At 40.2% G+C, this 12,236-nt stretch overlaps 1 protein-coding gene across 1 annotated transcript in view; it reads left to right on the forward strand.

Annotated features, from left to right (window-relative positions):
• The window catches only part of MYO10 (myosin X), a 151,206-nt gene that overhangs the window by 94,317 nt on the left and 44,653 nt on the right, over positions 1–12,236 (forward strand). Inside the window, exons 18-19 of the mRNA XM_052703762.1 lie at positions 1,019–1,127; positions 4,217–4,297. Of these exons, the coding sequence (XP_052559722.1) occupies positions 1,019–1,127; positions 4,217–4,297 (190 nt within the window). The remainder of the gene's footprint in view (positions 1–1,018; positions 1,128–4,216; positions 4,298–12,236) is intronic.

Below are 12,236 nucleotides of genomic sequence, written 5' to 3' on the forward strand. Positions count from 1 at the left end.
CATATTTCTGGCATTTCCTAGTTTGGTTGAAAGCTTAGTGTTCAAGACCTACCACATTGCAAATTAATTGCAATAGTTTAAAAGGAAAGATTTCCAAAACTAGTTTATATTACTGGAATTTTACTCTTGGATGTCTTTGCTACTTGTGTGCCTCCTGTCATTTTGTTGTGTTAGGTCTCAAGATCCTTGCACTACTTTGTGAGCTGGAGCAGGACCACGAGCCTTTCTGTAAGGATTTGGTTTAGATTCCAGGGCACACAGAGGGCTCCCAGGAGAAGAGGGTTTGGGAAGCCCAGGTTGTTTCTGTTCTCAGCTGCTACCTTAGTCCATCCAGTTGTCCTGCTTTGCTCTGGGAATTGTTTGTAAATCCCTCAGCTCTTCTGTGCAGGAAACTGTTCTTGAGAATTTTTCCACTACATTCCTTGTTCTGCTTTTGTGATGTGTCTGACATGAAAGCCATCGACTGAAGTATATAGGTAGAAGTAGCAAATGAGTTGAAGATACACAATCCAGTTTTGCTCTTGCACCAATGTCTGTCTGGAGTTAAAGGATCTGTGTTTCTGTAGTGGTAGGAGGGGGATACCAAACTGGATAGTGTGAAGAATAGCATTTACAGCTAGCATCTGAAAGTGAAGCTCATGTGGGTAGCTATTTTGTGTTGTGGTCCATAACAAACAGGAATTCTTGGATTTTAGTCCTTAGATACTTGTTACAGTCATTTGGAGTTTTGTTTGAGTGAACGAAGTAAAATCCAGCAAAGACTCTTCACTCTTCATTTCCCTAATTGTGTGCTGGGAAAGAAGAAGGAAGAACCTCTTTGTTATGCTTTGGTTTAGGTTGTTGGTTGGGTTTTTTTTTGGCTCCCCTGAATAAATTCTGCAAAGGTAGTGTCTAAGTTTTGGAGAAAATTGATAAGCATTGTTTGCATGGAAGATTTCCTTTCAAAGAGACAGAGCTTACTCCGCATTTTATAGTTGTAAATCTTATACACTTATTTTATTCTTCCTTCCTGTTTCAGTCTTGATTTCATCTATGATCTATTTGAACACGTTTCAAGTCGCAACAATCAAGACACTCTTAAATGCGGAAGCAAGCACAGAAAACCCACTGTCAGTCTACAGTTCAAGGTTAGTTATTGTGTCATCTCTGCTCTGTATCTAATCAGTGACAGATAAACCCCATTCAGTAAAGAACAATTGCGGATCAAAATAGGTGAAAATTCAGCATCAAAGCGCTGCTATCTCTTTTATGACGTTGTACTTAGTAATCAACTGAAGGGGCATACTAGCTAGCTTCATGCAGAAGCCAACGTTCTCATCCCCCCATCCACGTGAAACTCCAGTTGCTTTCCACTTGCTTACCTGTCCTTATTGTAAAGCTCTCCTGTGAAGTTCGTCGCTGGTCTTGTTTTTTTCTAATTCAAAACCAACCACAGAGTGGCACAAAGCCTTGCAGCAGTGCCTGTGTGCAACGGAAAATAAGCTCTGAGTAAATATCTTATTAAGGTGTTGCACTTCTTTTTAACTTAGTTTGAAAAACATTTTTATTAAAAACTTTTTTTGAGTCTTTATAGCTTTGCCATCAAGAATGGCACGAAATTGAAATCCAGCATAAGGTCTATCTGCAAAGAATTTAAAAGATTGGCACAAAACCCTCCTTAAATTACATGAGTACAAGTCTGGATTAGTTGTCTTTCATTCTGCTTAAATTAATATATATTTGTACTCTTCATTCACTTTTTTTTTTAAAGAGTGCAGACTCAATCCCCTTGAGGGCAGATTTTATCCTAGCAGATTATTGCTGACTGTTGGACAGAACAGCAAGTAATGCATGCTGAGATGCACACGGTGTATTTTATTAAAAACACTGATGTTGTATACCCTGCACATATCTCTGTGCTATCATTGCTTGTCTCACAGAGTACTCATTTCTTGTGATGGGTGGTATTTTTTGATATCTCTTCAGGATAAGGGAAGATACTGTTTCCACATAGTTTTTTGGTTCTGTGCAAAGTAGATCTACAGACAGTACTACATAGAAATTGATCATATTTTTGCTTTGACTTTACAAGGAGTAGTACACAGCATTCCATTTCATCTTCATCGGCATCCATGGACAGCATAAAGCATGATAAAATATGATGTGAAAACATGATTGCCTCTTATCCAAAGCTACTCTAATTGACCATTAACTGGTCAACATGCTTTACAAGAAGTTGACTTTCATACTTTCCCCAAAGGATCTGTTTGGGCATTTTTCCATGTTTTAAAGCCTTCTAGGGGTTAGTACATCTTATTTGAGTTGAATGAAACTGAATAAAACTGTGAAGGCAAAGTTCTTAGTACAAGCCGATTACCATGCTGTTCTTCATTTGACAGCCTTGATGGGGAGTGGTGCCACAGGGTGCATGTAGAATAGCTGAAGTTGGCTATCACCTGTTTCAGTCTATTGCTTAAAGCAGAGCTTACTTCAGATTGGTACATCGTCTGACACTGACTTAAAGGTGTGCAGAACTTTGTAAAATCTGGCTACCTGTATGAAAGATAGCTGTGAAAACATAGCAACTCATTTTTGTTTAGACTGACCAAGTTTCTAATCTGTGCAAGTCGTAGCCACTGTTGTTAGAAGTCTAAGAATTGACTTAGTTGTCCATAGATACAGTAATGTTCATGCAGGCTTGTACAAGAGAAGCCTTTACTTTTTAAAGCTGTAAATATTTGTCCTTGCACTAGAATATTTGCCTTTGTATCTTTGTGCTGTTTAATATTTGCTGCCCTTGAGTCCTGGTCTGGAGGCCAGCAAAGGCAAACAAGGCAGACAACTATCATTTGTGTCTCCATTCACTTCACCATTTGCTCCCTTGACTCTGTAGCAGATCCTTTGCACATCCACAACTTTGCCTGTTGCCTTTATCACTTCACATTTAATTATCAAGAAAGCCCTTGGTTTGCAGATTAAGGCAAGAATTTGTTGCAACACACTGCCCTTGGCAGTTTCGCTCAAGAACATATGGTAGGATACACAGTTGCTCCTTTAAAAAGTGAATTTTCTGCCTCCATGGCAGCTTGCTCTGTATCCTCTCTGCCTCCTGGCACACAGCACTACCTTTGAGGGATAAAGCATTATCATTGCTACTTTTCAGGTCCATTTAGAGCCTGGGCTCTGTTCAGTCATTTGTATTTCTGCAAAGTAAATATAAAACTTCAGTTTTAAATGGTATGTGTATTTAATAATACAGAGTAGGGCAAGTTGGAATAAGATATGGAATGATGGCTCAGGAGGGAAAGGAGTGGATGTGTAATTAAAATAATAATCATAAAAGGACTGAGGGATTTTTGATTTTTATCTTCCATTTGAGGTTAAGATAACTGAGAGCCTAATGTGTGTTGGGTCATAGAGAGTTCCAAAACTTGGAGTATTTTATTTTTCCTGAACCTTGTAATCTATCTTTCTATTACTAAACTCGCAAATGAAGTAACTGTGGAACTGCTTAATGCTGCAAGTCTTTCATTAAGAGATGTTTTCTTTGCCACCGTATTCTTTACTCAATTTTTGTAAACTTAGGGCATTTATTTGAAAAATAAGCACTGATAAAACAATGACTACTGTATCCTAAAGTCTTTTTTCAAAAATGTTTTGGATTCTTGTTAGATTACATTTACTGCCAGTGTCCTTTTAGCAATAAAAAGTGACGCTGTATAGGAGAGGGGAACTTTGTGTGTGCAAAATGATTGAAGGCAAAATGGAAAATGAATGGTTATGGGTTGGCTGGAAGGAAAAGAGGAATCCTGCTTTTTGTAGCTATTTAATTCCACCTTAAACCCCCTTGTCCTGCTTTGTGACCTGCTTGAGTTTTGCAGATTGGGAGTACAGATCCTAAGTCTTAAACACTCATTCAAAGTTAATTGGAACAGCAATTTTCCAGCTCAATGTTTCCTTATGAACAGCTTCCTTCATATCCATCTGTGCATCTTGTTCACTGTAGGGCACTGATGACGGCTTTAATCAGAAGGGCCAGTAAAAGAAACAAGCGTGCATGTATTTGTTCTGTGTGTTCGTTGTCTAATGACTTGGCTTACATAATAGTGCAATTTCTGGTGAGAACCACTAGGTGTAGCAGTAGATACTCTCTGCTCAGCTAAGCTATAAGAGCTTCTGCCGGGGTATTTCACTTGTACAAAAAGCCCACTCGTGAAGTACTGTCTTTGTGTTTTAGGAATCACTTCATTCTTTAATGGCAACGCTGAGTTCTTCAAATCCTTTCTTTGTTCGGTGCATCAAACCCAATGTGCAGAAGGTAAGATTTAAAATTTCCCCCATCTTTTCTTTGTGTTCCAGGCCAAATCTTTTACTAAGTGTGTGGTTATGTATGGCTGCGTGAAGCAGACAGTAGCGTTCCTCACTAACTTTGTAAAAGAATCTTCCAAGTAAAGACATTGGAAGAAAGTTTTTGAATTTTGCAGCCTCTGTTTCTGGGCACCGTTTTAATAGTCATTGTTTAAAACTCTCTGATGTGTATTAAAAAGTTACAAAATGCTGCACGTTTGACAACTTTGTGAGAGCTTACTTAGGAAAAAAATGTCAAAAATACAACCTCAGTTTTAAATCATTAGAGGAAGCAAATGGTTGTACTAATAGAAAAACAGGTATCACTGACTTGCTGTTATCAAAGTTAGTCTTTCAATGTATGGACAATTCTAGGCATTCTATGCTATGTTCTCTTATAGAATTATGTTTTAAAGGGACACTTGGAAACTGAATCGTACTATATCAATTTGTAGATAATGAAAGACAATGTCAAGGCTTGGATGTGCTGGAGGTCTCTGCAGGAAATAAAGAGATAATAGTATAGCAATTCTGGCTTTATTGGCTGTTGTTCAGCATAGTCTGCATGTGTCAAAAATGCAACAAGTACACTTGTTCTATGGTTTTCGTATTGTAACTTAGAAATAGGAGACTGCTATAAATCTAGTTTATATTCTACATTCCTTGGGATATCTGGTTAATTAGCACACACACACACACACACACACAAAAAAAAAAAAACAAAACCAAAACAAAACAAAAAAAAAAAAACCCACCTCAAATCAGATAAATATCATTCCAGCTTTTTTGGATTACCTGGATGGTACATCCCTGACTTTACATTCTGTTTTTAACTCCGCTTTTGCACTGTTCCTTGTAGTGTGTCAAATAACATACAGGTTGTTCGTGTCTTAGCAAGTGGGAGCAGCCAGGAGGTCAACAGAACCTACTTTATGTGTTTGGAAGTATTTGATGCTCTGAGTACACTTTGCTTTGCAGTCTCTAGACCCCATGGATGACAGAGCCTCTGCTGGCAGCTGGGGTCAGTGAGCACCTGTCATAGAATAATAGAATTATTTGAGTTGGAAATAACTTTTAAAGATCATCCAGTCCAACTCCCCTGCAATGAACAGGGACACATGCAGCTAGTCCAGGTTGCTCAGAGCCTCATCCAGCCTGACCTTGAATGTCTCCAGGAGTGGGGCACCCAGTTTCAATGCCTTTTCACCCTTATTGTAAAAAAATTCTTTCCTTATATCCATTCTAAGTCTTCCCTCTTTTAGTTTGAAACCATTTCCCCGTGTGCTATCACAACAGGGCCTGCTATAGAGTCTGTCCCCTTCTTTCGTACAGCCCATCTTTAGATACTGAAAGGCCACTCTCAGATCTCCCCTGGAGCCTTCTCTTCTCCAGGCTGAACAGCCTCAGCTCTCTTACTTTGTCCTTACAGGAGAGGTGTTCCATTCCTTAGATCCTTTTTGTAGCCCTCCTCTGGACACACACTAACAAGTCCACATCTCTCCTGTACTGAGGACTCCACCTGTGGACACAGTACTCCAGATGAGGTCTCGCCAGTGCAGAGCAGAGGGGCAGGGTCAGCTCCCTCTGCCAACCACACATCTTTTGATGCAGCCCAGCATACAGTTGGCTTTCTGGGCTGCTAGGGCACATTGTTGGCTCATGTCCAGCTTGCCATCCACCACTACCCCCAAGGGATGTGTGCAACAACATCTCTGATCACCGAGGGAATGCATTTTTGAAAAGCCTGTTCTCCCTTCTCCCATTTCTTTCTGCAAGCCCCACAACCCTTATAAAGCCCTCCTGCTGCCATTGGAGTATAAGAATTAGTACAGTAATTTGCATTCTTTTTCTTGTCTGTCCATTTGCATCCAAGATAGACTGATCTCCACAGTGCCAAAGTCACAAGGATTTGCCATGGTTGATGCAAGTTGTGTTTCTATAGCAAGAAAGTAGCTTCTCACTCCCATACTTCTTGTTCTCACACTCTTTTCCCACTGAAATGCTCCATCCCCAATGAATTTGGCATACACTACTGTATTTGCACATACTTTTTACTAGCATTAAAACAAAGTTTTCACACAGCAGCTGTGAAAATGGAAGCTTTAAAGAAGTCTGAGACTGCTTCATTCTCAGAAACCACGTGTAAGTGTAGGATTCTGTGCAGGAAAATATTGTAAAGCACCATCTACAGGAATTTCTCCAAGTATGTACAAGCATATCAATGAAATCTTATGCAAAAATGGTTGTCCTTGTTCTCAATTAATTTGCAGATTAATTGGATTTGATGGCTTTAACAAATAAATACAAGGCTATTTGAAGAACTAGATTGATGCCAGAGTAGGGAAACGGTCATGCATTTTACTTGTTGGAGCTGGTACAGTACCAACTCCATTTCCATTTGGTGGGAAATTAGAAGGAAAGCCATACATAATACTTGTGAATGGTATTTTTTACTCAAGGAATTGTTCTCAAAATGCATTTTCGTGATTTGCCATTTTGTCTGCTGGGCAACTGCTGTCTGTTCCTTCTGTCTACCAACACGGAGATTTTTAATGCCATCTGGTGAATTAGTTGGTATTAGTCAGTAGTATTCAGCTCCTGCTGAACAGTTCTGCTGTAGAAGCAGGGCTGTGAACAGCATTTGTCTCTTCTGTAGCTTGGCTGGATTCCGTGGATACACGTCACATTAGAGTTAAAACTGTCACAGTTTCTCCTGTCATATGACTAATTGCTTTTTTTTTTTCCAGCTGTACAAAGGAAAACAAGGTGGATCAGTCTGCATAGCTCTGAGCTGGCACAGCTCAGAGAGATGTTAGCAGAATAAGAGATATCAGGGATTATCACATATGTGACTCACTGAGCAAGGCTGGATAGAAATACACTGCTTGAAACATCCAGATGAGGCCCTGAAAGAGAGAAGTTAGGACTGAAAAAGACTAGAATCTTTACTGAGCATTTTTCAGCATGCTTTCTGTCCACTGCAATAGCAGTCACATGAAATGCTAAAATGTCATCCTTCAAGAAGTATTTAAATAAAATAAATGCTCGAGAATTAGCAAATGATATGAAAGAAAAGTCCACCATAGCTGCTTTTTTTGAAATATGTGGCATTAAAAGAGAGCTGGACAAGAAAAACTCTAAAAGGAGACAGATTGAGTTGTGTCATGAAGAGCTAGTCAAGCTACTTGTTGCGTTCTTGATTGGATATTAATAGGTGACACCCATCAGTGAGCGTCCCTTATAATTCTGGAGAGGAGGAGGTGGAGGTGCCCAAGAGCTGTTTCACTCTGGAAGTATGTTTGAATTCTGTAGGTGAATGAGGATAAGCAAATGGAAGGTGTTCAAAGCTTTGAAAAGCAGAATATGCAGCTGACAGTTCTTCCTCTGCTCTTCTACTCATTAAAGTTTATTCATGTTAAATAAGAGATGTGATAATTTACGGTAATTATTTGATTTTTAGTTGATCAAAAGTTTAATTTTCAAATATGTTACAGTGGCAAGCAAAAGCAATTCAGCATATGCAGTAGACTACTAAATATTTACATATCAAAGCAGGATCTACACTCATTAGAGCAATTTCCTAAAGAGAGCGCATAGAGTCCATGACCTTTTGTCACAAGACATTTCTGCAGTTAGGCCTCAGACAGAAGAACAGAGGACCCATTAATCTTTGGGAGACCCCTAAACAATCAATCTGTGTGTTTTCGCAGTTTCCAGTCTCTTCTGAACTAGCCATAACTTGGAGACTTTTCCACTTGGAATGGTTAAAGAGTGTTTTCTGCTAATGAAGCCCCTTCTTCATTTCCCTGAACTTCAGTGCAGCATTCAGAACTATGTATCATTTCATCCTTCTGAACTTTGACAAAAGTTTCTCTGCTGTTTTTTTCCTCATGTTTCTTCTCATGCCTCCTTTTCTATCTGATGATTCATCCCTGCAACCTTGCCTTTCTGTTCTCCATCTGTCTTTTTGGGGCATATTAAATAATTTTTTTAAAAGTCTTTCTAAAACAAGCTACATCCATATTTCTTCCAAGTTTGCTGCTATTAAATAAAAAATTGTTAACCCTTGGGGCTACTTAGAAGTCTGTTCAGGATAAATTTAAGATCTTCATTTTCTTTGCAAGCTCTTCCAGAGGCAAAAATTCTCCTATTGGTCAGAAGGAGCCAATCTTGGCAGTTGGCTTAATTGCCTTCTCGAGTTCTCTTCTCCATTCAGAATTTTTCATCTGACTCTTAACATTGGTATAATCACTGTAAGTGGCCCCTACTTCCAACATCTGCATTTTTCTCTTGGACAGCCCTATCTGGGCTAATCTTTTTTAAAACTCTGATTATTACAGCTCGCGCCTGTAATTTCCTGGCCTTGAGAATTCAACACATTCAGAAGCTGTTGTTTTCTCACGCACTTAGACAGGCATATTCACTTCTCTTTGGTTAAAGAAACAGACCCAGCTCTTAGTCCAGTCCAGTTTGGTCCTAGTGGACAAACTCCTGGCTTCGTTAGAATTGTTATGAAATTTCTGATGTAGGCAAGAATTTCATTTTTTGTGTTTTGGAAACTTGTGTCGGAGTGGGTTGCTTGAACTTTTGAATTGCTGGGCTTCTATTCATCTCACTTTCTGCTCATGTATTGTTGCTCTTGTTCCTCTGTTGCGGTGACAGTCTGGCCACTGGCAAGATGCAAGCCTTCTTTGAAGCATGTGATGTTAGAAAGGACAATTATTTTTCTTTGCAATTATTTTACATATACATTTTTTTATATATTTATATATATATAATCTTAAAATTTAATTAGATAAGGTAAAGAAATGAGACAAAATTAAGGCTGTTTTATAAACCTACTGCAAAAGTAGGTACAAAAAGTTCGTAATGGATTCTGTGAAGATTCATTTTACTTAGGAGTCCTATCATCATAGTGTCTATTCATTCTGAAAAAGTCAGTGTCCAGGTGCTAAGATTACTAACAGTGCTTCTGAGGCCAGAGCCATTTAAAAGGATCAAGGTAAGGCTGTTGGCACCTGCAATGCACTTTGAGATATAGGTCATTAAAGAGCCATGAGACACTGGAATAGCAAGCAGCATGTCCTGTAGTATAAAGTAAGATATAAACATGTTCACTTGGCGTCTGAATGAAAATTGTGCTCTTAAAATAGCTCTGAATCATTACAAATGTAAGTATAGCATGATACCAGTCTAAACTCCAATTGGAAGTACAGCTCAGATACAGAGAAACAGTGAGAGAACAGCTTGGTCCTATCTGCACGGATAATTGTACAGGGGGTGTGGAGCCTGTAGAAGTTCAGTGAATGCAGTGTGTGAACTGGTTGTCAGGCTGGAATTAGAATATTGTCCTACATACAGCCGTGACTGTGTGAATTACTGAGTTTACTTTGTAAGGAGGTTTTTGCAGAAATAAGCATGAGGACAGAACTAATACAGTGCCACTGCAGCAAGAGCAGCCTCAAGATGTAGGGAGGACTCTGAGCTTTAAGGCCATTCTACTAAACTTTCAGCACAGAACTGCTAGCTATCTTTGTTTTACAAGTCTTTATTTAGACAAAAATATATCCTTAATACAGTGACCCAGCTTCAGATTTTTGTGCACATCCCACTGCAGTTGTGCCCAAACACATGCTCTATATACCAGCCTTGGTCAGTCAGCAGACTCTGGGTCTCTTTTCTGGAGCGTAGGTGCCTTTGTGGCTTTTCTAAGGAGGCTGAGCCCAGCACTTAAAAGCTAAAATGTCTTAGACCATAAATGGAGGTATCTTTATGGTTTACTGACTCAGCTGTAGAGCCCTGGGGTAGGCTTCTGCAGGAAAGCTACACTGTTCTCTGGTGCTGGGAGCTGGCACATTGTGGGGTACATCCATTAAAAAGGGAGAAGAGAAATCCTGATCATCATCTGTACAGCTTCTCTGTAATACTTTGAAAATAAAGGCAATAAGTTATGTGGCCCAGGTACAACTAAAGGGTGTGTGCGGCGCTGTCTGTAGAAAGTTAAGGTCTGGTATTATTCATTTGCAGGTGTGGAAGCAGCTCATGTATTAGAGATCCTTGCTGCCTAATTTAAAAATCTGTCTTTAATCACAGTTGTTCTCAGTAAATATTTGTCTTAAGTAGGCTTTCTGACTGCCAATTACTGCTGTCATTGGTGCTCAAGGAAGCAGAGCCGCGGGCTCTGAGCGTGGATCTGACTTGCTGAGGCAGTCTGGTATGGCTCCCAGCACTGCTGTGCAGGCTCATCCTGCTGAGGAGCACAGCCATTTCCCAAATCAGAGCATGTTCCCTGCTTTTACAACGCTTGCCACAAGTGCACGGGGCCAAACACGAGCTATCCTTGGTGCTTTAACTAGCTCATAAGGCTTTATTCTTCCCCAGGAAGGCACAGTCATAAGGTATGGCATCACGCCCAGCTGACGCTGCTTAATTCAGCTACCTGGATCTTGTCGCCTTGGGTTTTATAGAATTACATAGCTTCAAATCAAGACTTGTGGAATATGTCCCAGCTGCATCATTTCCTGGCATATCACTTGAGTAATTAGGCCAGGCACTAGAAGAGTCCTGAGGTGAGAGTGTTATCAGAGAGTGGGTGTAAGGAAAGCTCACAAAGTGCCAGCTGTAATGTTACGTATAGTTCTGAATCCACAGAACAAGACAGTTCCTGCAAGGAGTTTTGTGCTGTACAGGCATAGCCCAGCCTTTCTGTTGTCTCCGAGCTGTGTGCCAGCAGTGCTGCCTGGGGTGTCCTTTGTCCCTGTCCTACCGCACAGCTGCTTGCTAGCCTCAAGTAGTTCCTCTTATGAGGCTACATCTGACAGGTGTGTCTTCTTCAGCAAGGTTTGCTGTCGGTTAAGCAGGGCTGACTAGCATCCCTTTGCAAAGTGCATTGGAGTTTATCTTTCAGTCAGCGTGGTAAGGATAGAAAACTAGGATGGCGTTGCCTGGGAGGAAGCAGCTGCTGCGTTGCAAAGATTGCATCAAATCCCAGGCAAACAGATTTTGGCATGTTTTGCAGCACGCATCTGCACAAGTCACCAGGTTTCATTTAAAGACAGTTTGGTAGGAGTCTGTCTACAAGCAGTGGGAGACGTTTTCAGATTTCAGACATTAACCCTGGTGGTGTGCTCCCATGAGTGGTGCGGGGGCCTGCAGGTGAGCAAGCACTGCTTTGGGGAAGCAACGTCCAGAACAGTTCAATAGACAAGTGAAATGGCATTTTTCAAGTGCATTTCTTGCTGTGTTGTTAATTCTTTCTGAACTGCTACTTGTGAAGTGAGAAGAGCTTAGACTGCTGCAGTAACAGACAGTCTCACCTATCTTATTCTGTATTTTACACTACCTAGTGGGCGTTTGCTTTATTAATTTTTTCCTATGTGATTTGTACACAGATCGGCATTTGCAGAACTGCAGCTGCTGACCACAAGTCTGGAGTAGTTGTTTTTTCATGTATACCAAGCAAAGAGCTTGGCTTTTCTTCCTTCTTGTGCACTGCAGCAAGCCTTTGAATTGTAAGCATTGTCATGCAAATACGTGCATGCAGAAACTGTGTACTTCATCGGGCTTTGGGAGTTCTCTTTTTTAACTGCAACAACAACAAAAATCCCCCCACATCTCCAGGTTGCAATTTACATTCAAATCCTGTGCGGTGTGTTCTCATGGTAACTTCTACAAGGGAATATGTACAGCCAATGATAAATAGCCACCGTTAAAGCTCCAGAAGTGAAGCTGGGGTAGAGACTATTGTTCTCTAGTAAAAACTTTAGATTCGTAACTCCCTTGCTGAACTGTGTCTTAGGGCATTTTGTCATTTTATCTCTTAAGGTTTAGGAATTTGGCCGTGAAATGTATTTACATTCTTGATGCTTATAAAGTGAGATTAGCCCTGCTGTCCTGTTAGTCAGGAATAT

This window comes from Tympanuchus pallidicinctus, unplaced genomic scaffold, assembly GCF_026119805.1.
Source record: "Tympanuchus pallidicinctus isolate F22 unplaced genomic scaffold, pur_lepc_1.0 scaffold5, whole genome shotgun sequence".
NCBI classification, from domain to species: domain Eukaryota; kingdom Metazoa; phylum Chordata; class Aves; order Galliformes; family Phasianidae; genus Tympanuchus; species Tympanuchus pallidicinctus.